The 25,126-nt window shown below is 40.3% G+C and overlaps 1 protein-coding gene across 8 annotated transcripts in view; it reads left to right on the top strand.

Moving 5' to 3' along the window:
• The window catches only part of AKAP6 (A-kinase anchoring protein 6), a 392,941-nt gene that overhangs the window by 332,643 nt on the left and 35,172 nt on the right, over positions 1-25,126 (top strand). For 6 of the 8 annotated variants that reach the window (XM_053282863.1, XM_053282857.1, XM_053282858.1 and 3 more), the window contains one exon: positions 10,445-10,660. The exons of the other annotated variants lie outside the window; for them this stretch is intronic. In XM_053282863.1, coding sequence (XP_053138838.1) covers positions 10,445-10,660 — 216 coding nt within the window. The remainder of the gene's footprint in view (positions 1-10,444; positions 10,661-25,126) is intronic. 8 annotated transcript variants of the gene reach the window in all.

Here is a 25,126-nt window from a genome sequence, read left to right as displayed (position 1 = left end):
CAAGGTATACAAATACCTTGTATTTCCTTTTAGATTGTGAATTCTTTTGGGACAGGTAACTACCATGTACTATTTTTTCTATATTAACCACTTTGAGAACTGTTGAAAAGTGGTATATAAATATTAGTCACCAAAGTAGTCTACTGCCACTGCTCAATGGTTGCAGGTAAGGACAGGTATTCCTCTCCCACCATGATCACCCCACACGAGTGGCCAGCAGTAGTGATCTGCTTCACTATCCACCTATCCTGGCTCTCTCATGAAAATGGAGAAACAATAGTTAACAAAAATGTAGAGGCTGTATCTCAAGACAGCTTCCATAAGAGCGTGCTGGAAAGTCCTGCCCCAATGCTGATGCACTTGTTAGCCCATCTCTACATTGTACCCAGGTAATACAGTGAGTAGACAAATTTATCTGGGTAGACAAATGCTTTACTCCAGGAGAGATTGTCCACTTAATGGGGAATGCTGTGGGCGTACAGCTTCCATGCTTGCATAACTACTCAGCAGGGCTTATATGTTTCCTTATTGTGGCGAGCTATGGGGTTTACAGATGACCATTTGTGTTAACTGTAGTGTGCATATGATCCTTTGGAAAGCTGATTGGCTGCATTGTCATTCCAACTGGTAAGGACAATCAGAAATCAGGGGAAACAGGGAAGTGATGAGATTCTCTTCAACACTTTGCACAAGTGCACAAGACTGACGGGCCTCTCAAGTCATTTACATGTACTGTATGCCATGGCAGTTACTTCTTGGTAAATGGTTGTCTATATTTACTCATACAGTGATAAGTAGGACCTAAATTGTGTGTGTATGTGTGTGTTTCTAAATTCCCCATGTCCCAGTACTCCTTCTTTAAAAATAAAAATAAAAATAAATCCTCCTGTAACTGCATTCTAGCTTAGACTTCAGATAGCAGAATCTTAAAAATAATGAATACATTGTAACAGATTATTGCCAAAAGTGCATTTTTTATTCCATGGAGACATTGTGATAGATGCCAGCATTTCAGTAATGATATAAGCAATCTGTAACCTATTATAATTTCCTTTCAGAATAACTTAATTTTCATATTGTTTTATATGACTAGAATTTTAATAGTGTTTTTAATTTAGAAAGAGAAGTATACTACGCATTACTAATTACATAGGAACATGGACTTAGTAGCAGTGCACCAAACTATATTCTTTAAATAAAAGATTTTGTAAAGACCTTAACCCAACATAAGGAGTGGCATGGAGAAATTAAAGCATATCATGCTTGGATAATCATAGCTTTCATGGACAAAAAGAGAAATAAAATCAGAGAGGCATCAGTTCTGGATTTATTATTGGATTTTAATCCATACTCTGCTGGAGTCAAGCTGAGATGAATACAGGTGCTATTTATTGGGCTAGTGATGCTATTCTTTGTTTTAATTGTTTTCAAGTAATTTCGAGATAATTTATTTGTATGTATATTTCAAAGCCCATAATTTGAGAGTACAGTTATACCAAAATCACTCAGATTATATAGCAATAGGTCAAGCTGAAATTTCTAAACAATCAAAACTTACTTAAAATAAATTTGTATTAAAACAGTTGGATAGCATTTGTTTTTTCACATGTAAGTAGAGTGAAAAGGAAAATAAATTCTTTATTAGAAATGAGGATATTTTTAATAATAAATGTCACATGCCATTTCCAAAGTTGTCAGTGAAATGCTACACTTTTAGAAAAGAATCTTGGAAAAGGGGATACTTATTGCAGCAATTTGATGGATAATAGTATAAAAGGTGTTTTTATATTAAGGAAACCAGTTCACTATTTTGAAAGAACTCATGATCTATTTTAAACTGTCATTCCATGTTTCTGACTTGCAATTAGATGAGATTTCCAAAACGTCAGTCCAAGATTTTCCTTAGACCATCATCTTAATAAAATCTGACAGCAAAGATATTATATCCAAACTTTCCCTCCATAATTAGCATCACAGATCTCACAAGGGTTAATCAGGAAAGTTGTACAAAGGGTTTCCAATGAATGGCCACAAAAGCAGCAGTATGTCTTTAAAAACCTTTTAATATTGCCAAGATGGATGACAATCAGGAGACAAATGTATAAGCAAAGCTGTGTGGAGAGAATAGTTTTGTAGTGTATGATGTATGTTACACAAATGAGCTTATTAGGACTCTCATCTATTTTATTATTGGTGCCCAATTTAATAGAGGCATTTAAAAAACAATATTTCTGCCTGACTCCTTGGAAGGAAGAAGATACATGGATATAATTGAAAGCAAATGATTGCATGTTGTGCCATTTAATCATGTCATTTTTCAATGGCTGTTTCTTGCACTTCACTGCATGCTTATAGAATATTTAGCTTCGGTATAGATTAGGCCCTACTACTGGCAACTGAACACAGTGCCTATATTAGGTGACATTTTCTTTTAACCTTGAAATCAGTTAAAACACCCAGATTTGCCAGTGTTTTCTTTAGAAGATGACAAGTCATCATTCACTTCCAGTATGTGGCATTTGGAGGGGTTTTTGTATGTGTGTGTGTTTTGTTTTTTTTAATTTTGAGAGATTACTTACTATTGGTTGTCCTTTTCAGTCCCTAATGGAAAACCTTGGTTTTCAGCATTTATGACACCAGGCGTGCCACAGCAGGCAACAAGAATAATAAACATAGCTGAAGTCACATGGAAAACTTTGAAAGCTATTCTGTTAACAGTCAATCCTGTAGCTATATAATCAAGGTACCAGGCTAACAGAAACACAGAATTAGAGGAAGTTCCTAATCTGCAAACTAATTGTGTTCCAAAAGTTGGCTTGAAAATTAGAATGTTCATAACTCAAAACGCATATAGTTCCTAAGAGTGGCCATTTCTATGTATGTAGTTAGTGTTTGTAAGTTGGGGACTTCCTTAATGTAATATGCTATGGAGCTTGGATTGTATGTTGTATGGATGTTTGTAAGTTGGATGTTTGTAACTTGGGGAGTGCCTGTGTTTGGAGCCAGCATGGAGACTGTGCGCCCCCATCCATCGTATATAACACAGCTTGGCTTTATATCTGCATGGTCCAATCTCCTAACAGATACTTTCTAGCAATAGGTTGGGGCCTACACCATTAAAGACTTATAGGGACTTGTGCCAAAATTGCTGAACCATCAAGAAAAGGATTTATTTATACAAAATAGAAATGATCATAAAGCTCAACATGCCATATATAAAAACACCTCATAGGCATCAGAATCAGTGACACAGCCCTCTGGGACCTCTTAGTGAGTAGAGCCAATTGTTATACCTTTTCTGTTTGGGTTTCCATTCTGTGGGTACAGCAGTTCCTGCTCAAGATCTAGCCTCATTGACATAGGTCTCTATGCAGGCATAACCTGATCTGTGAGAATAAGAAAAAAGAGGAAAGCAGCCGTGGAAAGGGCATCTGGTGGTAACTCCACAGCTCCAAGGGCAGATTGAACCAATACAAGTAGGCCTTGTGAAGATGAAAGAAAAAAGCGTTCAATTGAAGCATAAATGGAGTCTCCCTTGGCTCATTGCAGTGGCAATGTCAAAGGAGGACTCTGTGGTTGCTTTGTCAGCTCCAGAACAACTGCCACTGCCACTATAAGCATGGCTACAGAGGCGTATCTAGGGAAAATAGTGCCTAGGGCAAGCACTGAAATTGCACCCCCTGTCCAAACATCTGACACCCATCTGATTCTCTGTACATAGTGCCAAACTGAATATGTGTACAGTGACTTATATTATGTTAATTTTTAAAAAATTAAAAAAGAATTAAAATTTTTTAATTTTTTTTTTTAAATTAATTTTAAAAAATTACCTGTAGCCCCTTTGGGGGGCTTCCTAAAGGCTGTGGGGGGGGGGTCTGCAAAGGTTTCCCCTCCCCTCTATGGCCTCTAGGGCCTCGCAGGGACCATTTCAGCATGTGCGGTGGCCTTTAAAAAAAAAAATTAATGGCCACTGAAAACAAAATGGTGACTGCGCATGCTCAAATGGCCTCTGCGAGGCCTGGCATGGCCTAGGGCCTCACAGAGGCCATTTGAGCATGCGCGGTGGCCATTTTGTTTCCAGCAGCCATTTTAATTTTTTTTTAATTTTAGAAAAATGGTGCCCCCCTTCAAGTGGCGCCTGGGGCACGTGCCCTGCCTGTCCTACCCCTAGATACGCCCCTGCTACAGATGCCTTGTGGGCAAGGACCTCCCATGTCTACCCCTCTCCTGGATACCTCTTAATGGTACCTCAGCCATTAAGCTAGTAAGAAAATGAACACAAAATAGCATATTAGCTCACAGTCCTATTTTAGACGTTGAAGGCTACAGAATAGAGCATCATTTTACTGTAGATTATTTTATCATAGATTAATCCAAATGCTAGAAAATACTTGCCATATGTTGTTTTACTGCATGATGCAATTTTGACTTACAAGCCCTTGTATGTATCTGGTTTTATAGCAGCATAATTATAAAAACTGCATCTGGGACAGTCTTGATTTTTACTGGTATAATATGATAACCACAGCACTGGATCCAAAATAGAATGTCCACAAATTGAGGAAGTTCTATTCACATAATACTAAACCCCCCTTCCCTCTGCTGCCCCCTGTACTGCCTCCCCCAAACCACCTCCTGAGACTCCCCAATATTAAGGGGTATATCTTGGAGTGGACACAGGCACCTGCAAAGGAAAAGAGGTGAAAATTGTTCCTCCCTCTTGCACTAATAGAACATCTTCCATTAGTATAAGTATTAGTTGGGATCCAATCCACAGTATTTTGTTATAACTTTATTGAATGTTTGTCCTTCCTTTTTAATGTTAAATATGATATCACACTCCTAAAAGTTAAAATGAGTTGAGAAAATTGATTACAAGAAGTGTGAATCTTTCATATTATGTGTATTGGTTTGGTATGTTCTTCGGTCAAGTGCAGCCATGCTTTCTGTTTACATTTCTAGGTAACAACTTTCTGAATACCAGAGTGGCTTATGTATTTGTATTGATCCCATATGGATTCTTTCTGTTTTAAGACCAAAAGTTCCTTACAGATACTTCCTGTTGAGCAATAATAATGATATCTCTTACATAACACTGTCTGCCTTCCTGTTATTCAACTTTAAATCATTTGTCTAATCAGAACATAGATCAAATACATTTGCACTGGCTCAGGATGATCTGACCTAGGAAGTTACCAGCATTGCCTTAGTTATTTCTGGCATAATGTTTTAGTAAAAGTACAGTTTCAAGTTTGTTTGTTCATTTAGTACATTTCTAGACTGCCCAATACAAAAAAGTCCCTGGAAGGTTCACAATCTAAAAACCATTTAAACATTAATATAGATAAAAACTGTAAAACCCAAAGCTTTAAAACTATAAACTAAAAGCCTGGCAAAACAAGTATGTTGTTAGGTCCTTCTTAAAAACATTCAGAGAAGGGGGGGAAACTAATTTTATTAGGAAGTGCATTCCAGAGTCCCAGGGGCAACTCTAGAACAGGCCCAGTTATCAGAATTAGTGGCTCATATCTATAGGTTAAATCAAGTGCAACGAAATAATAAATGACTCAAAAGAATGTTCCAAAGCTAGCTTAGCACAATGGGCCAATGGATAGCAAGGATTAAGAAGCCTGCTGAGTGAGTGGCTGGCACATAGCAGCCAATTGAAAACTACCGCCAGTTCGTCTGGTGGCGACTCAGAAGCAGGCCTTCTCTGTAGCTGCTCCTGGACTATGGAATGCACTCCCGGCAGAAATCTGTAATTTGAGTTCATTACTCTCTTTCAGGTGAGCCCTTAAAACTTATCTGTTTGGCCTGGCCTTCCAGGGTTTTTAAACTACTGTAAGCTGTTTTAAATTGTTTTAAACTGTTGTCCTGGTTTTCCAGGGATTTTAGCGGTTTGAATGTTTAAATTGGTTTTATTCTGTTTTTATAGTTTTGATTTTAATTGTTAACTGGTTTTAATTGTTTTTATCCTGTTGTAAACTTCCCTGAGCCATTTTGGAAGGGCGGTATATAAATCAAATCAAATCAAATAAATAAATAATAATGAAGCCACAGCAAGTACACAGAGGTAAGCAAACTGCAGCAGGCAGTACTGGAAGAAGCATAGAACAGACTTGCTACGGTTAGAATTGCAAGAAAGAAAGAAAGAGAGATTGAGAGAGAGAGAGAGAGAAGTTGCAAGGCAGAACCAAGCTCCGCCTGTGCTCTCCCCCCACTTCTTCCCTTCCATTTCACAATATGGTAAGAGAAAAAGTAAACAAGTGCAGCAGTTAGTCAATAAGGAGAAGCAACAGTCTAGGTCCCGTGTCAGCAATGACCCCAGCAGATGTCTAACCATGCCAACTGCAATTTCTGGAAGTGTGGTGAGGGTCCTAAGACTTCTCTCTTAGGGTTACAACAGGCTTACTTAATGAGCCATGTTCGAAAGTATTATCACCACATTTCATTCAGTTATTTCTGCCTCTACACTGCTGAGCTCTAATGAAACCGATGCTTAAAGCTGTGAGTGAACAGCACTGAGTGGCTGGAGCCTGTCATGATCCTCTACCTCCTCCCTCCCATTCGCGTAGCAGGATTTTCTCCTAGTTAACCACACAATTCTTACACTCTACTGTTCTTTGCAGGAGCAATGGGAAGAAATATAATAACATTTCTAGCACTACCACCCAATCTCTTCAGCCTTGCCACTGCTTCTGCATCCCCCCTGACATCTATGTAGGGCTTTTATGTTTGTATTTGATCTAAGATCATAATAAATTTTGATGATGTTATGTTGGGCTTACATATCATGTCTGCCAATGAAGACCAAATCTGTCTCATAGAAGTGCCATCATGATGTGGACTTTTAAAAAAATGTACCTCTGTGTTTACTAAAGCTTCAACACTATTGTATCTATTGTATATTTTTTCTGGTACAATATTAGGCTACTGAACTACATCAGATAGTGAATATGTCAGACATAGTGGATACAAGAGCTGTGAAAGGAAATAGTAATAAACTCCAAGACAGTAAATAAGGACAAGTTCAGGGAACATATGAAAATGCTGTACTGCTATAAAATTAATAATAGAATTCCTGGCTATATTTTACCAGAAATAGTGGTTTTGAAATTTGTCATTCAATATATTGAAATTTCAGAAATATTAAAGGGAGACTTCCCTCATTATAGAAATAATGGAATTCTAGCTATTATAGTAGTTGTACAATTTAACCAGTTATAGAATGCATTTTATTAATTAGCAGAACACCTGTATGAAATATCCACCTGCTGATAAACTATGCAATATACTTTACAATGGAATGCACTTAATCATTTAAAGATCTTTTAATGAAGCCTTATCAGGAGAAACATTTTGAACACAAATACTTTTAGGCATTAAAACGCCCATTCTCAATGAGATTGCATTGTCTTGTTTACCCTTGTTCATTAATAAGCAATCTGCTAACTGTTAGAACAGTCCAATTTGCAAGTGCAAGCTGATTAGTAAGTAATTCAGCTATGTTATGGATATAATCATAATTTCTCTTGAAGACCTTCAATTTGTTTTTCAGTTATCCAGATGCAAAATAGATGTTGTCGTCACTATTATTGTTATTGTTATTATTTAGAATAGACATATATATCAGTTTTCAACAAATGTTTTCAAAGTGACTTACATAGCAGAAGAAAGGAGAAGAATGGTTCCCTGCCTCCAAAGGGCTCAGAATCTGAAAAAAATGTACAATTGTATCCGATATAAGATTATTTCCAACCTTATACTCCACGAATAAAAAATCCTTCCTTTTGTAGAAGGAGAAGGTGTTCCCAGAATGGGTCCTTCCGTGGATGGAAGGAGCTTTTATTAATTTAGTGCAAGGCTAGTATATAACCCACTGCTATGCAGAACACTCTTTTAGTTTAGGAATTCTGCTTAGCACTAGAAAGGAAACATAAAACTTTCTGAAAGAAACGTACTTTACTTATGTAAAACATTTCTGAGTGCCATTTTCTTTTTTAACCTGTGGCAGTAATACATTTCTACTCCTTAGTTTTCCTTTGGGTTGTGTGTGTGTGTGTGTGTGTGTGTGTGTGCGCGCGCGTGCGTGTGTGTTTATTTATTTATTTATTTATTTAATTTTCATATTATGAAGGGAGAGATTTCAGCCACCATTGTCTTCAGGCATCACCCTCTATATATAGTTCTGAAATTTGTCACCAGGTTTTTCTTATGAACAGTGATGTCTAGGCATATACACTAGCTTCCCCGGCTCATTATAACAGCGTCACGAGAAGTAAAAGCATAACATTGTTAGGACCTACACATGTTCAGAATGCAATATGTGCTACTTTCCCATTTTATTTTCTTGAGGAATTGTTATGTGTAACTCAGAAGCTGGCAAATTGCAGTGGACCTTAGTGAGTCCTAATAAAGGTGACTCAGTGAATATTATATATTACTAGCTGAACCCGCTCAGAGCATCTGTGTGCTAGGACTTTGTTGCTCTCCTTGCCCCCCCCCCTTCCCTATCTACATATGGAATCCCCACTGCCCAATCACTATGGTGCTTCTGCTCTGTTAACTCTGATTGGAAAAGCACTGTGTGGGTGTGGCTTGCCACGTATGACCTTAGCATATTATATATAGAAATGTTAATAACTAGCTGAACATCTGTGCTCTAGGACCTTTTAAATAATATTATTTATTTCCTTATGTAGCACCTTTAAGGTGCAGAGGGCTTTAAATGTTTTTCAACCTCACAATAGTCTTTTAAGGATGGTCATTATTAGTTCCAGTTGTACAGATGAGCAACAGAGGCTGTTCTCAAGACCATTCAGGGTCTATCTAGATTACAATTTAATCCCACATGAATTCCAACAGGAGATTTTACAGGGCATCTACATGATAAGGATGTACAAACAAGTTCGGAACTGAAACCAGTTTGAAGTTGAACTGGTTTGGTTCAAAGGCTCAGGGTCGAGTTGAACCACCCCTGGTTGGGCTCAACCCCGGACCAAAACACACACACACACCAGCCTGCTCAGGGAGTTTGTGAATGAAAAATAAATAACATACCCCCTCTAGGAGGTTCTCTGCGGGGGGGGGGGTCCACAGAGGTTCTCCCTCCCCCCCCCACTGGCCTTCCTTCTTTCAAAAACAGACCCGTTGGACCATTCTTCGACCTGTTCAAGCCTTTCCCCCATCGGTTCCGTGGCCATTTTGGAGGCTGCCGCACCTGCGCAATGGGCCTCCAAAATGGTTGCTGCGCCAGAGGAAAGGTTTGCCAGACAGGGTCATTTTAAAGGAGGGAAGGCCAGCGGTGGGAGAGGGAACCTCTGTGGACTCCCCACCACCTCGGAGAACACCCCCGGTGGGGGTAAGTTTTAAAAAAAATTAAAAATCATTCACGAACCACCACCCCCGGACCGGGGGGGAGGTTCAAGGGAGTGCCAGACTGAACTGGCCTGGTCTGGTTCAGGTCCCATTTGGACTCAGACCGGACCAGACCAGCCAGTTCCATGCACACCCCTACTACATGGCGTGAAACACATTACATTACTTCTTAGTGCCCTCTGCTGGCCATCTGCTGGTAGCACATGAAAAGTCTGTGCCTTTTCAACACTACTTTTCTTCTGATTTAGAAAACACATATTTTTTCATGGATTGTCAGCAGGTGGCCAGCAGATGGCACTAAGAATTTGTGTTTTTCAATGTTATGTAGACACCCTGTAAAATATCCCATTGGAATATGTGTTCTTGTTAGAATAAATCACCATCTAGATAGATCCTCAGTGGGAGGCACTTAAAACACCACAACAGCAGTATGTGGTTATCCCAGAACATTGATTATTGCTACCATGTGGAAAAGGCTCCATGTGACTGCCATAAAATAAATATGTTGCTAATTATGTAGCATGGTGATACCTCCTGGTAAATCTTCATTCCAACACTACAAAGCCTAGGGTAGTAATCATGCTAACATGGAAGTTTCTGATATGATTACAACAATGTGCATGATGAGCCCCTCATTTACATCACAGCATACATGGATCTTCAGCCATAGAGAAATATTTTCTCTGGCAACCACTCCATCGCCATAATATATGATGTGACCCTGGCTCAAGCAGGATTTGGAAGCAGACCCATGCCCAGTGCAGTAAGCACTGGACCATGCTGTGCTGATTCTTAGTGTGTATAGAATGCTATGGAACTAATCTATGAATACAATTTGTATTTGTCCTTAAAGATTCAATACACCCATCTTGTAAGCCTAAAATCAGTACATGTTGACAGGAAAACTAATTTTTAGGCAATTGGTTTTTGGAATAAGAGAGCAAACCTTAATATTATGAGTTCTATATAATGTTCATTAAGAACACTGGGCTCTGCAAATGAACACTGAATTTGTATACCTTAGTAAAGTATAGTGCACTGACATTGGCCATTCTTTTGTCCACAGTCCCTCTGCTGTGAAATAAAGCAGAGACGCCGAGGTGTAGGCTCAGTATTGCGTTTGTGCCAACACCTCCTTGACGACCAAGAGACCTGTAATCTGAATGCAGATCACCAGTCTATGCAGCTGATAATCGTAAATCTTGAAAGAAGGTGGGAAGCCATTGTCATGCAAGCTGTCCAGTGGCAAACCAGGCTGCAGAAGAAGTTGGAAACACATCCAGTAAGTGACAATTGCCTGACATTCTTTCCCTCCCACCTATCCACATACTGAAGGTACAATAGCAGCCAAACATTGTGGTTCTGGAACCCGTTTCCCCCAACATATAATGGTTCATTATATGGTTCAGTCAATTCATTGATGGGCTGTGTTCAAATTACACAAATTCCGATCCATAGATTCTGATCCCTTTAAGGCATTGAGTGGGTTTTGTAGAACTAAAATTAATGACAGCTAAGTGTAGCTATTCCTTTCCAGGATTAAACCAAAACATTGTTTGTAGATTATGACATATACTATATAATAACATCGGGATCTGTGCTTGTTCTGAATATTATGTTTCCTTGAGAGAGGAGAGAATATTGTGAAAGAGGGGCGGTTCTCTCATGAGGCCACACGGAGTGGAGAGTGTGCCATTGGGCAATGAGTGTGGACATCCTGCCCCACTCCCTGCTGCAGGCATTACCTAACCTGCCTGCTTCCACCTCTGGACATTTCCCTTGCTTGCTGCCCCACCCCTCACTGGCCCCAACAATGCTCCTATTCCATTGTCGGCCTCAGCTTCCAGGGTATGCCACTGTTTGCTGCTGTGTGCCAGCTAGGCAGTGTACATCCAGTGGCAGCTTCACTCACTGTCCTCTCCTTTCATACACCACCACTAATCGAGCACAAGCTCTCTTGTGCGCTCTCTCCTCCAGCAACAAAGATGTACATTTTCTCCATTTCAGGAGGAGACAAAGTGGAGTTGTTGTTTTTTTGCTGAAGGGAAAGGGTGTGTGTGTGTGTGTGTGTGTGTGTGTGTGTGTGTGTGAGAGAGAGAGAGAGAGAGAGAGAGAGAGAGAGAGAGAGAGAGAGAGAGAGAGAGAGTGTGTGTGTGTTAGTTAGTTAGTTAGTTAGTTGGTGGGTTTCTCCATGGGTGCTGGAGCAACAGCACCCATGAGGACAAGGCAGTAGGTGACTGCCATGGGATGCAAACTGCCTTGCCTGCAAGCAAGGGAGGCGGTGATGGGCCAGTGAGGGAGTGGAGAGGTACCACAGCTGGCTTCAGTCCAGAGGGAGAGACTGGCAAAAGGGGAGAAAGCAGACTGTTGTGTTCAGCTCAAGTGGTAAAGGACAATGAGCCGGTGCTGATCCACCGCTAGCATATATCTGTAGGCTTTATGTTTTCCTTGCGCCCTCTGCATCACCACAACCTTGTAGAATTAGATCAGATAATAACTGAGTTGATAATAAATGGCTTGTTTAGTTGTACAATATTAAAGCAAGTTAACTGAATCAATACCCTGTCCTGAGACTGGCTATTGTTAACAAATTCATGGAGGGCGGGTTTTTCAATGGCTTCTGTGAATGGTTATAAGCTACCTCCAGGTTCAGAGGGACGGAGGATGCCTCTGAATACCAGTTGCAGGGCCATGCTTCCATCTCCTGCTTTCAGAGCTGTCTTTAGAGAGACCTGGCAGGGTGAAGGGCCTGGAGCAAATCAGCCAATGTGGGGGTCTTCTTCCAGTGAATGTTAATGCTATGAATGTTTAAAATTGCTGTGCCTGTGGCCACTGTGGGAAACAGAATGCTGGACTGGATAGGCATTGGGCCTAATCCAGCAAGGCTCTTTGTATGTTTGAATATTTAAAAGCAAATACCAGCCCAACTTTTCCTTGGAAACTTATGAAATTCTGCCTTTGACTGCAGTGGTCAATTCTAGTGGGAGCCTGGTTGCCACAGAAAGGATGAGATGGGAGTTTCTGGTTTATGTTGCTTAAAATAGCATAAGCTGCCAACAAGCTATATGGTTTTTTGTTTTGTTTTGTTGGCACTTGAATTTCACCTTCTAGAACTTACAGTTGCTGTTCTCTTGTGTCTGGAGGAGAAGCAACGGTGGGGGTTAAAAACCCACAGGCAGCTGCATACAAGTGGAAGCCGCCACTGCAGCCAGAGCAACTCTCATCTTTTCCATGCGAGCAGCTGCTGTGTGTAGCTGCAGCTCCTCTAAATAAATGGCGATGTGCTAATTAAAGGCTAGTGCTGCTCTTGCAGCAGGACTGAAGTAGTCTTGTGGCTCTATTTGGATAGGAATCGATTGGGAGCTGAGGTAGGGGGAGTTTACGAGCACTGTGTGTTTTCTTGATGTCAGGATGCCAGAGAACTTCACAAGCTCCACACTGCTTTGTTCCCACTTTGCCTGGGGTAACCTAGACTTGTATGCTGGACTGAATTAACTTTTACCTGGTAGGGAAGGCTACTTTCCTTCTGCTGAGAAATGGCAGCCATTAAGAACTCTCTATATCCTTATTTGATTTTAATTGTAGGTTTTGCTTTTGTTTTGTGGAATAGCTCTTGCTACATAAACATACATATTATATGACAATGTGAGCATCCATATTGCAACTACAGGTTTTGCAGGTGATATAATCAGAATGCTCTAGCTGGAGCAGAATTTTGTTAATCTCTCCCCACCACCACCACCCACCCCAACCCCTTTTCAAGCTGGCATGCTACAGCATTTCCTTTCATTCAGTTCCTGTGTAGTCATTTCTTGGGCTGATCCCAAGATTGCTTTCTCTGCTTTGCCTATCTCTCTGCACTTGATGGTGTGCCAGTCTTGGCACATGAATGGTATCCCGGGAAACAAGTTTTTTTAATTTGAGGTTGTCCACAGTATACTGTAATATATGAAAACAAATGGGATGTGTTTACATCTCTGATGGCATCTGATTCGATATTGGCAAGAGTCATTGACAGTGAAAATGCTGGCCTGGCTGATTAAATGTGTTCAGGAGTTGCTTCCATCTTCTGCCCTTTAATACATACCGTATTTTATGGACTATAAGATGCTACGGACTATAAGATGCACCTTAATTTTAATCCAGTTTTTTAGAGTTTTAACATATTAAACTGTTATAAAAACTGTACCAAAAAGTCCTGCTAGCTCCAGGAAAGGACTCTCAGCCTTGCTTCAGTTTGTTCTCCTTTCTTCTTGCTTCAGATAAGTCCTCTTTCAATTGCTCCTACTCCACTCCTTGTTTTCTCTTCAACCTCGCTTCTGACCCTATTTTTTTAAAAAAAACCTCTTTCGTTTTTGAGCTTTCCTTCTCCTCACCAGAATGCACATACCTGAGGAGGGAGCGGCCACCACTTCGGCTCTCCTACTTCTTTGCACTTTCTTCAGCTGAACATGTTTGCAGAAAGTAAAACGGGAGGGAGAGCTGATAACAATGGTGTTGCTGGTGGTGATGTAAAACTTGCACGATCGGGGAGGAGGAGGAGTCCACGGCCCAAGCAGCAGAGGGTGAGCTGGAGCGGCAGTCCCCAGGCGGCACGGGGTTAATAGAGGGTCGCCCCCAACCCCCTCCTTTAGCATCGGTACAGGCTTTGCTGGGGGGATAGCCCCCTCCTCAAACCTGTTGGGCAGGCTTACGAGTATAAGATGCAGTTACGAGTATAAGACGCACTTGAATTTTGGTGGCTATTTTTTGAGGGGGAAAGTGCGTCTTATAGTCCATAAAATATGGTATACCAACATTGTCAATGTTTCTGTCCATAGTCCCTATTGGTATCTTCTTCTTATTGCTCTCTACCCTCCAAGGGTTATATTGAAATTATTTATTAAGAGCTGAGAGGTAGGGGTTGAAAAAAGGAATAGTTGCTTTTTAAAGCACCCTTCTAAAATTGTTAACTATTTATTGCTTTCAATCATTTACTATTCTAAGAAATAACAGCTCCATAATTTAAAAGGAGACCCAAACATTCTGCAAACATGCTCTCTCAGAATGCAGACGTTAAATGCTTTCCCCTCCAGATGGACTGTCAGCTCCAAGTTGCTACAACTCCCCAGAACTGAATAAACAGATCTCGTGCAAGAGAGAGTCTAGATAGATTGATTTTCATGTAGTCAGTGTGTGTCAAGCAACTAGCAGAGGATTGTGGTGATTGTTTCTTAACATTCCTGAACAATATATAAAGTTTATTCCATTTAATTAATTCATTTAAGTTTATTCCATTTAATTAATTCATTTAAGTTTATTCCATTTAATTAATTCATTTAAAGATTTGTGAATTGTTAGATTGACAGCCTGCAGGGGTGTCCCAAATGCTGCCTTGCCCAACAACCTTGTTGGGAGCTAGCCCCCTTTCTAAACACTCTCTTGCAAGTTTGAAAGTGGCGGGGGAGAAAAGGGCTGCCAGCTTCATCCTCTTTCCTCCTTCTGCTTCTAGTAAGCTTTGCAAGGGATTGAAGTAAGTTTCCAAGGATCAGATCAATCCCAAAGGGCTGTTCACAGGACAGCCAGAGTAGGCACAGTTCATCTTTCCCCCTTGCTGGCAATCAATAATCTGCCACCTTTAGCAACTGCCTCACCCTGCCTCTTGAAAGGGCCACCCCTGACAGCCTGTCAAACTGATTTCTACTATATACAGTATTCATATCTATCAAACGCTCCACTCCCAACCTTTCTATTCCAGTTTACATCAGTCATTACAAACTGGTGGATTCTAGAAGTGCATTGCCAGGTTGTCTCAGGTGTCACTGATAAGAAAGCACACAAAGCGAAGAGGATTTTACTTGGTAAACCATCAACAGATGAGCCCAAAGCAAATATCATTCACATCCATTCTAATTCAGTTTATTTTGCCAATCAAAAACTGGGTTCTACTCAGGTTTGGGAGCTATGTGCGCTCCCAATTTGTAGTTGCGTGGAAGCAAGGTACGAGGAAATCCTGGGTAGAAGTGATTGTGTGGGAGCAAGTTCATTCTTAGAGACCAGCGTAGCCACTCACACTTGAATGCATTATGGTTGTTGCAACCTGACATTGTTGGTAGAGTGTTTGGAGGGGTATAGCCCATCCTGGATAATTCCATCTGGCTGAGGGGAAATTACTGGTTGGGTTCACAACAAATACAACTTTAAGAGAGGGAGTAGTCCTGGCTACAAGCTTTCTATTCCTGAACAAGACTTCACCCAAATGTTTTTGGGAATGATTGGCTGGTTGTTAATCATTCCTTTAGGTTCAAGGTGCAGGTGTTGGCTCCTTAAATATATTCATAAATGAAACATATTCTAGATCCAGTTCAACCTGGTTGAGTAAAACTGCCTTGGTCAGCCTGGAGGATTACTTTTACCAGAGATAGGGGGACTTTCGTGATTCTCTTGGTGCTCAGCAGCTTTTGACATCATTGACAGTGGTAAACTTCTGGACTGGTTGACTGATAGGAACTGGTGGTCTCTCTGTTCCAGTGGTTCCTTCCCTACCTAATGGGCCTGTTAAAGATGATGGTGTTACAAGATTGCTGCTCCTACCGATTGCATTTGTGCTATGGATCTTACAGGGTTCTGTCTTGTGTTTGTTTAACATCATGAAACCACCGGGGGAAGTCACTTGGGGATTTAGGGTAAAGTGCCACCAGTGTACTGATGACACAGCTTTATTTCTCTTTGTCATCAAACCCAGCAGAGGCTGTGGATATTCTGAATAGGTTTCAGCAATGGGCTGGATGGGGAATTTGCATGGATGCTTCATTCAAATTATTTGACATCTAATCAGTGAAACAACATAGAGCTAGGATAATGGGCATCCATTTATGGCTGCAAGCTAGCTCCTATAGCAGCCAGTGTAGTTTAATATCATTGCACTCCAGCCACATTGCCCCCAGCTACAGCCTTTATAAAAAGCACTAAGTTGTTAGCTTAAACAATATACTCTAAGGCAAAGTTGAGAAGCACTTGGGCCCAAATCTCATTTTTGGGCGTTACTCCCCATATCAAGGTCTACACCCTTGCTGCTCTCCTTTTATGAAGGCTGTAGAAGGTGAAGCTGCTCTTATAAGAAAAATTATAAGTGCTACAGAGACTCGAGCAAAATAATTATAACAAAAAGTGTTCTCTGTAGCACTGTGGTATGTATGTATGCATGCATGCATTTGTCAATTTATTTTCTAAGATGTCATTGTCCTTGCCTTGAAATCTGTTCCCCCTCAACTTTTTTTTTTACACGATAGAAGCTGTTAATTACCACTAGAGGTTTTGAAATTTTGAGCCAATATCATTTGGGTTTAGGATGTCCTGACTGAAATCTGTTATTTGTTCTCTGCAGTATTCCTGACTTACCATTATTCATATGGTTTTGAAATGTGCTTCCTTTCCATCATGCAAATTTTTCTCTGCTGCTGAATGCTTCTGTAAGTACACTGTACGATGTGTCCAGCACAATTCCCTTGTGCATTGGCTTTGAAAGTATGCAGTACATCCAGCCACATAATTGAAAATAATAAGGCCACAATAAATGGGATGGCCTTAGGGTATAACACCCAAGGGATTCAATTGGTGTCGCTCTGCATCAATGTCCATGCATCATGGTAATTGAGGTAACATAACCAATTACCACATTTTAATTAGAGTTGTAAGAACTTGGAAAAATCTGCAGTGGTGAGACAGCTCACTTTTTTAAAAAGAAAAGAAAACACCAAGCAGTCTCTTTTTCCAGAAGCCTTTTTCCAGGGTGCTTATTCTTAGGAGTCAAAGAAGCTGCTGAAAGTACCATTTGAGAGGAGGTTGGGGAAAAATCCCAGATTATTTATAATGAATGAAAAGCAAACCTGGAAAACAAAAATGTGTTAAAAGGCTGCATTGCTGCAAAGCTGATATCCTCATCTACTTCTTCTTTTCTGATTCTCTGACACTTCAGGGAAAAGAAAACAGTCCTTCTTAGGGTTGGAGTAGTCCTAAATAAAGTCTCCCCAGGGTTTTGTTTTGTTTTTGCCTTTCCCACTGGTACACTGTTGTTGTTGTTTTAAATCATTTGGAATGATGCTCATTATACATTTCTGAAAAATCACCTATAGAAGAGATTAGTTATCACTTCATGCTTTTAGTACAAATCACTGCTGACAGTGCTTGGCATCTGAAGTGACCTAATTGCAGGCTAAATAATTATTTTGTAAGGGGAGAACTAATGGGGGAAGAAGTACTGTAAAAGTTTAAAGCTGCTAGATAAAACCTCTTTCTGTAAACTGGTGTGAAATTCAGGAAAGAAAGACTGTCAGCAACCTCTACACGTTATTTCACTTTTGTTCCAGTAATGCTATTCCACAGATATCTACGCCTATGGACCATAAGTAGCTGACTGATTTCAATGAATCTGTTCAATGATTGGGGGTTTTGCAGTTATTGTGGCATGTGTGTACATTTAAAACATGTTTGTCCTGAACAGAAAATACGATAAAAGGTTGTATGTCCATTGCTGCATTTGCAGAAAACATTCTTGTTTAATTGTTATTATTATTATTATTATTATTATTATTATTATTTCTTGTTTACACAGTCAGACAGGTGTTATTGACTGGTTTGTTTTATCCAGACATCGAGTCCTTCCCAAGGACCTGGGATGGCTGAATTTTATCATCAATACTGTTGGTTATTATAGATATCGTCGCAAAATATAGGCTGTTCCCAGTAAAGCTGCTTTTTGTAATTGGCTGGTGGTGATTTCTGTGGCCCCTATGGTGTTGAGGTGCTCTTCAAGGTCTTTCGGAAGTGCACCCAGGGCGCCAATTACCACTGGGATTATTTTGGTCTTTTTCTGCCACAGCCTTTCAATTTCAATTTGTAGATCTTTGTATTTGGTGGTTTTTTTCTATTTCTTTTTCTTCTATTCTGCTATCCCCTGGTATTGCTATGTCAATTATTTTGACTTGTTTTTTCTTTCTTCTCGACTACAGTTATATCTGGTGTATTGTGTGGCTGATGTTTGTCTGTTTGTAGTCGGAAGTCCCATAATATTTTTACATCTTCATTTTCTTCAACTTTTTCAATTTTATGGTCCCACCAATTCTTGGCTACAGGTAGCTTGTATTTTTTGCAGATGTTCCACTGTATCATCTCTGCTACCTTGTCATGCCTTTGTTTGTAGTCAGTCTGTGCAATCTTCTTACAACAGCTGATCAGGTGGTCCACTGTTTCATCTGCTTCTTTACAAAGGCGGCACTTGCTGTTTGTTGTGGATTTTTTATTGCATTTGTTCTTAGTGCCTGTTCTTGTGCAGCCAGTATTAAACCCTCTGTTTCTTCTTCTTCTTCTTCTTCTTCTTCTTCTTCTTATTATTATTATTATTATTATTATTATTATTATTATTTGATTTCTATACCGCCCTTCCAAAAATGGCTCAGGGCGGTTTACAAAGAGAAATAACAAACAAATAAGATGGGTCCCTGTCCCCAAAGGGCTCAGATTCTAAAAAGAAACATAAGACACACACCAGCAACAGTCACTGGAAGTACTGAGCTGGGGGTCGATAGGGCCAGTTACTCTCCCCCTGCTAAATAAAGAGAATCACCATGGTAAAAGTGCCTCTTTGCCCAGTTAGCAGGGGTCAGTTTGCCCAGTTAGTTAGGAGGTTACCTGGGGTCTGAAACTCACTTCTCTTTTTTCCTGCCCAAAAGATCAGCTGTATTAGAGATAATAGCACTGATACTCTCTTTGATGGTGTGTGCATGATTTATGAGGACTGTGCATGTACCCTTCCCCTTTAGTGATGAGTGCCAAGGGGTTTCTAACCTCAGCACATTCTTTTGCTCACACGAAGAACATAGGAAGCTGCCATATACTGAGTCAAACCATAGGTCCATCTCGCTCAGTATTGCCTACCCTCTCTCAGCTCTATCTTGGAGATGCCAGGAAAGGAACTTGAACCTAGATGCTCTTCCCAGAGCGGCTCCATCCCCTACTGGGAATATCTTACAGTGCTCACACTTCTAGTCTCCCTTTCATATGCAACCAGGGCAGACCCTGCTTAGCTAAGGGGACAAACCATGCTTGCTACCACAAATGAGCTCTCTTCCCCGAGGACTGATCCACAAGTAGAAGCCTTTTTTTTTTCAAATAGATTTTCTGGATCAGGATGTCTATAAAATGTTGCCATTTTTTCATCAATGATCTTGGGTTCTTTTTTACCCTTATCTGTAACTGAAAGATCTCTATTCTGTTCTCATCCTCCTTGAGACTATCTCATCCCCTGAAACTATTCCTGTGCTGGAGGGGTTTCTGGAGTTCCAGGAATCCTGCTGCAAGTGCCAGGTGGCTCAAAACAATTAGTGGTTGTTACCTGTGAGTAGGCCCATTAGAAAAAATTGGCTTACTCATGTGTAACATTTGTTGTGTGGGCAGGAGGAGCTCATTTGTATGCTGCTGCTATGCTGGCAATTCCCATCTCCTTTCCCCAGTCATGTGTATTTTGCAGCAGCCTGCCTCCTCATTTTTTGGTGACTCACATTGACTGGCCCAGTGGCTCCAAGGAGGGACTTCTTGTGTTGTGTGTCTCTGCTGCTGGAGTCATAGTTGTGCATGAGAGAGTAACTTGTGCCAGTGATGTTACTGCAGCACAGGCACTGTGGCTGGCAGTAGATTCTGGATCATTGATTCTTTTTTGGCTATTTTTGGACTGTGTGTTTGGCAAAATGTGGTATTCTGTGTTGGGAGGGACTGTGTCTTCTATTCTGCAGTGTTTTTTAAGGCAGGGTTGTAAAATTTGTGCACTCTGCTTGTTTCGGCCATAGGGAACAATGGGGATCTTGAAACACACCCTTGTTCCCCATGGATAGGTCCTAGGGATGCCAAAGTGGGTTGGGAGGTATGGCATGATGGATGCTACCTATCACCCAACCCACAAAAGAAATGGGCAAGTGGGTGATTTTTTAAAAAACAAAAACCTTTCCCCCAAGGCGCCATAGGATCGTATTGGGTATTTCGGGGAAAGGTTAAAAAAAATTAAAATCACCTGCTTGCCTATATATTTTGTGGGTTGAGTGGTAGGTAGCACCTTTCATTCCCTACCACCCAGCCCACTTTGGTGTCCCTAGGAACTACCCATGAGGAATAATGGGGTGATTCGGGTTCCCATTGTTCCCTTTGGCCAAATCACTTGACTCAATTCAAGCTGATTTATTGAAACAGCTGGCAATGACCTCTGTTTCAAGGAATCAATTGAGATATTTTGCTATTAGATTCAAGTTTGAATTGAATCTCAAAATCTGATTCATGCCATCTCTAACAAAATGGATCTGTGCAGCTAAATGGTGGCCAGAAATTATATCAGAAGTATCACTGAGAATGTTATCATCCACCCTGTTACACAGGCATGAAACCTTGGTTTTATCTTTTACTGCTCTCTGTCCCTGATTCTATCTATCATATTTAGATACTGCCTGATATATACATGTCTACATGGTGTACACAATCCAAATTACAATATTAAAAAAACAAATAAAACACTTTCACAGAATAAAACAATTAAAAAACAACTCACAGAGTGAAACAATTAGAATAATTTAATAGGATAAAAACAATTAAACAGTTTAAAATTAATTTTAATTTAAAGCCTAAGAAAACAGGTGTGTCTTAAGGGTCTTTTTAAAAGCAACCAGAGATGAAGATTGAAGTTCTTATTTTGACAGAGAGTGCGTTCCAAAGCTCTGGGTCAGCCACAAAGAAGGCCTGGCACTGAGTTGCCAACGGATGAGCTGGTGGCAACCATAATTGGACCTCCCCAGATGATCTTAATAAGCAGCAGGGTTCATGACAAAGAAGGTGCTCGCTTGGCTGGATCTAAACATTCAGGGCTTTATAGCTAATGACCAGTACTTTGTATTTCTCTCAGAAACATATCAGCAGCCAGTGCAATTCTTTCAGAATCAGTATAATATGGTCCCTTTGGGTTATCCCAGAGACCAACCTGGCTGCCCCACGTAGAGTGCATTGCAGTAGTCAAGCCTGGAGCTTCAGCTTCAGTTTGTTATATCTCATCCAGCCCATTACCACCTCCAGGCAGGCATTTAGGGAAGTTATGCCATTTCCCAATGAAGTTGATATGGAGAAATAGATTTGAGTGTCATAAGCATATTGATAGCACCCTGCACCAAATCTCCTGATGATCTTTCCCAGCAGTTTCCTGTAGAAGTTAAAGAGCATTGGAGACAGTATGGAGCCTTGTGGAACTCCATATAGTAACTCTTGCTTTACAGAGCAACAGTTTTCAAGTGACACCATCTAGAATCTATCCGAGAGGTAGAAACCGAACCACTGTAAAACAGTGGCACCTAATCCCATCTCCATCAGGGGATCCAGAAGGATACCATGGTTGATGGTATTGAAAACTGCTGAGGGATCCTAAAGGATCAGCAGCGTTACACTCCTTCTGCCAGTACCTACAGGTGAAACTCGGAAAATTAGAATATCGTGCAAAAGTCCACTAATTTCAGTAATGCAAATTAAAAGGTGAAACTGATATATGAGACAGACGCATTACATGCAAAGCGAGATAAGTCAAGCCTTAATTTGTTATAATTGTGATGATCATGGCGTACAGCTCATGAAAACCCCAAATCCACAATCTCAGAAAATTAGAATATTACATGGAACCAAGAAGACAAGGATTGAAGAAAAGAACAATATCGGACCTCTGAAAAGTATACAGTGTACTGTGCTTGATTGGCCAGCAAACTCGCCTGACCTGACCCCATAGAGAATCTATGGGGCATTGCCAAGAGAAGGATGAGAGACATGAGACCAAACAATGCAGAAGAGCTGAAGGCCGCTAATGAAGCATCCTGGTCTTCCATAATACCTCATCAGTGCCACAGGCTGATAGCATCCATGCCACGCCGCATTGAGGCAGTAATTGCTGCAAAAGGGGCCCAAACCAAGTACTGAATACATATGCATGCTTATACTTTTCAGAGGTCCGATATTGTTCTATTCTTCAATCCTTGTCTTCTTGGTTCCATGTAATATTCTAATTTTCTGAGATTGTGGATTTGGGGTTTTCATGAGCTGTACGCCATGATCATCACAATTATAACAAATTAAGGCTTGACTTATCTCGCTTTGCATGTAATGCATCTGTCTCATATATCAGTTTCACCTTTTAATTTGCATTACTGAAATTAATGGACTTTTGCACGATATTCTAATTTTCCGAGTTTCACCTGTAATTGGAGAGCATCCATCAGGCTGACCAAGGCAGTCTCAACCCCATAGCCCACTTGAAAGCCAGTTTCAAATGGGTCTAAATAATCTGTTTCCTCCAGGACTGTCTGGAGCTGAGAGGCCACCACCCTCTCAATCACTTTGCCCAACCATGAAAGATTAGAGACAAGCCTATAGTTGCCTAACTCCGAGGGGTCCAATGTAGGTTTTTTGAACTATATTCTAATGACTGCCTACTTAAGACAAGGAGGCATCCTACCCTCCCTCAGAGAAGCATTTATTATGTTTACCAGTCCTCCTCTGACAGTCTGCTTGTTAGATAAAACAAGACATCTCTCTCTTTCTCTCCTCCCTCTCTCTCATGCCACGGCCACCACACTGGCCCATGCTCTTGCTCCCATCCTTCACATGTGCGCTATCTCTATCTCTATCTCCCACCACTGCCACTGTGACCCCCAAACACACAAATGCCAAGTACCCACACAAATGGTAACGAAATTATCAATTAATATCACTCTCAGTTGGGTTCAAAATAATTATTTATCCTGTTGGTCTACTCCTAAACGGAGAAAACAGCAGAGTATGTTACTTCTTTTGGTAAGCATCAAGACAAAATTGATTAAGACATATTTGTTTGGCCTGGCTTTCCAGAGTTTTTTAATTGGTTTTAATATTTTAACCCAGTTTCAGGGTTCTTAATTATTGTGATTGTTTAATTGTTGTTTTAAAATGTTTTGAAATTGTTATTTGTTGTTATATTGTTTTTAATTTTTGTTTTAGCTCTTTACTGTTTTAATGGTTTGTTTTAATTGTAAACTTCCCTGAGCCATTTTGGAAGGGCAGTATAAAAATCAAATAAAATCAATCAATCAATAAAATTGTTGCAAATTAAAATGAACAAGTTTTCAGGGGGGGGATCGTGTGTGTGTGTGTGTGTGTGTGAGGCTGTTGGCTTGAATCCCCGCTGGAAACACCTATAGTGGGCAGCAGCGATATAGGAAGATGCTGAAAGGCATCGTCTCATACTGTGTGGGAGATGGCAATGGTAAACCCCTCCTGTATTCTGCCAAAGAAAACGACACGGCTCTGTGGTCGCCAGAAGTCAACAGCGACTCACGACACAACACACACACACACACACACACACACACACACACATATATATATATCCCATAATGCTGACACCAGTTTGTCTATAGATAGCCTTCAGTATATTCATTCAGAATTTTTAGTTTCTGCAGTCCATGTTTCTTCTGCAAGATTAAAACTAGACTGAACAACTGCATAAAGTTTCACAGGTTGTTGATTTGCTAGGAAGACTGCTTTCCTCCCACACACTAGCTCTGGAGTAAGTTCTATTTATCTCAATGGGAGAACTTCAGGGCCAAAGTTAATCTGTGCCAAGGGGAATACTCACTTAAGCATAAGCACAAAAATTTGGAGGATTTAAGAATACTTTGATAGGAAAATTCTGTTTCTGAAAGCAGTTGTCAACATGCCAAAACATGATTATATGTGGATTGTGGCCTTTGATGCCTAGTACTGCAAGGATTTACAACATCTAGCTTGGCTGCATCATGGAAACAGACAATTATATTGTAATATGCCAAAACATTTTAGCATACATTAGCTACTTTGAAACTAGATTTGTTTTGTTTGTCTTTTACTTTTGAAAACAAAGACATTTGCTTGTAGAAAAAAAAACTTTTCAGAGAACAGTTCCACGCAGGATTTCTGTACAATTTTGTGTGTGTAACTAGATAGATTGCCTCATTCATACAGACAGATAGAGATAGAGCATTTATATACCCATTTTCCAATTTTTACTTTCTAAATACACATATGTATTTCTATATGTTTTACAGTAAAATGCAACTCATGAGAAAGATAAATTGATGGATATGTAGAATTTTCAGTTTCTTTATCTATATTGCATTTGTGTCATCACAGGAGCTCTAATCCATATTCAGTTCTCAGTGTTTGGTGTGCAGTAATATGTAAATTACCTAGCCAGCTGCATTAAGCAGTGTTTGTTTATTCTATTTCTTTTGGCACTGCGTGCACCTGAACCTCTGCCAAAAAAAAAAAAATGTGGCTGCTTCAGGGAACACTGTTCTGGAGAAGGAAGTTTTGAAAGGAAATGCATATCATAAATGAAACCGCGCTGTGTGAAGACAACAAAATCAAACCAAACTTTCTGTTCCTGGAAATATTGGTATTTACAATGTAAAAATGATGTGTTTGTTATAATATAATGAGGACACTGAATCTCTTTAGAAGGCTCTGTTTGCACTGGCTCTGTAAACAAAGCTGCTGTGCAGTGAGCCTGCTACACTTGGCAGTTGGCTACAATACGTAAAAGATGAACATGGGAACTTTAAGAGAAATCATTTCAACAGAGCATAGGCATTGCTCTGAATGCTTGGCTTCTGGATGTACTCCAATTTGGACAGCTGTGGAGTTTAAGGGTTAAAAAAGATTGCATTAATGATCTCTT

The sequence above is a fragment of the Hemicordylus capensis genome, chromosome 1 (genome assembly GCF_027244095.1).
Source record: "Hemicordylus capensis ecotype Gifberg chromosome 1, rHemCap1.1.pri, whole genome shotgun sequence".
In the NCBI taxonomy this organism is placed as follows: Eukaryota; Metazoa; Chordata; class Lepidosauria; order Squamata; family Cordylidae; genus Hemicordylus; species Hemicordylus capensis.
The sequence above is the reverse complement of the archived record's forward strand: the minus strand, read 5'-3'. Positions and strand labels throughout refer to the sequence as shown.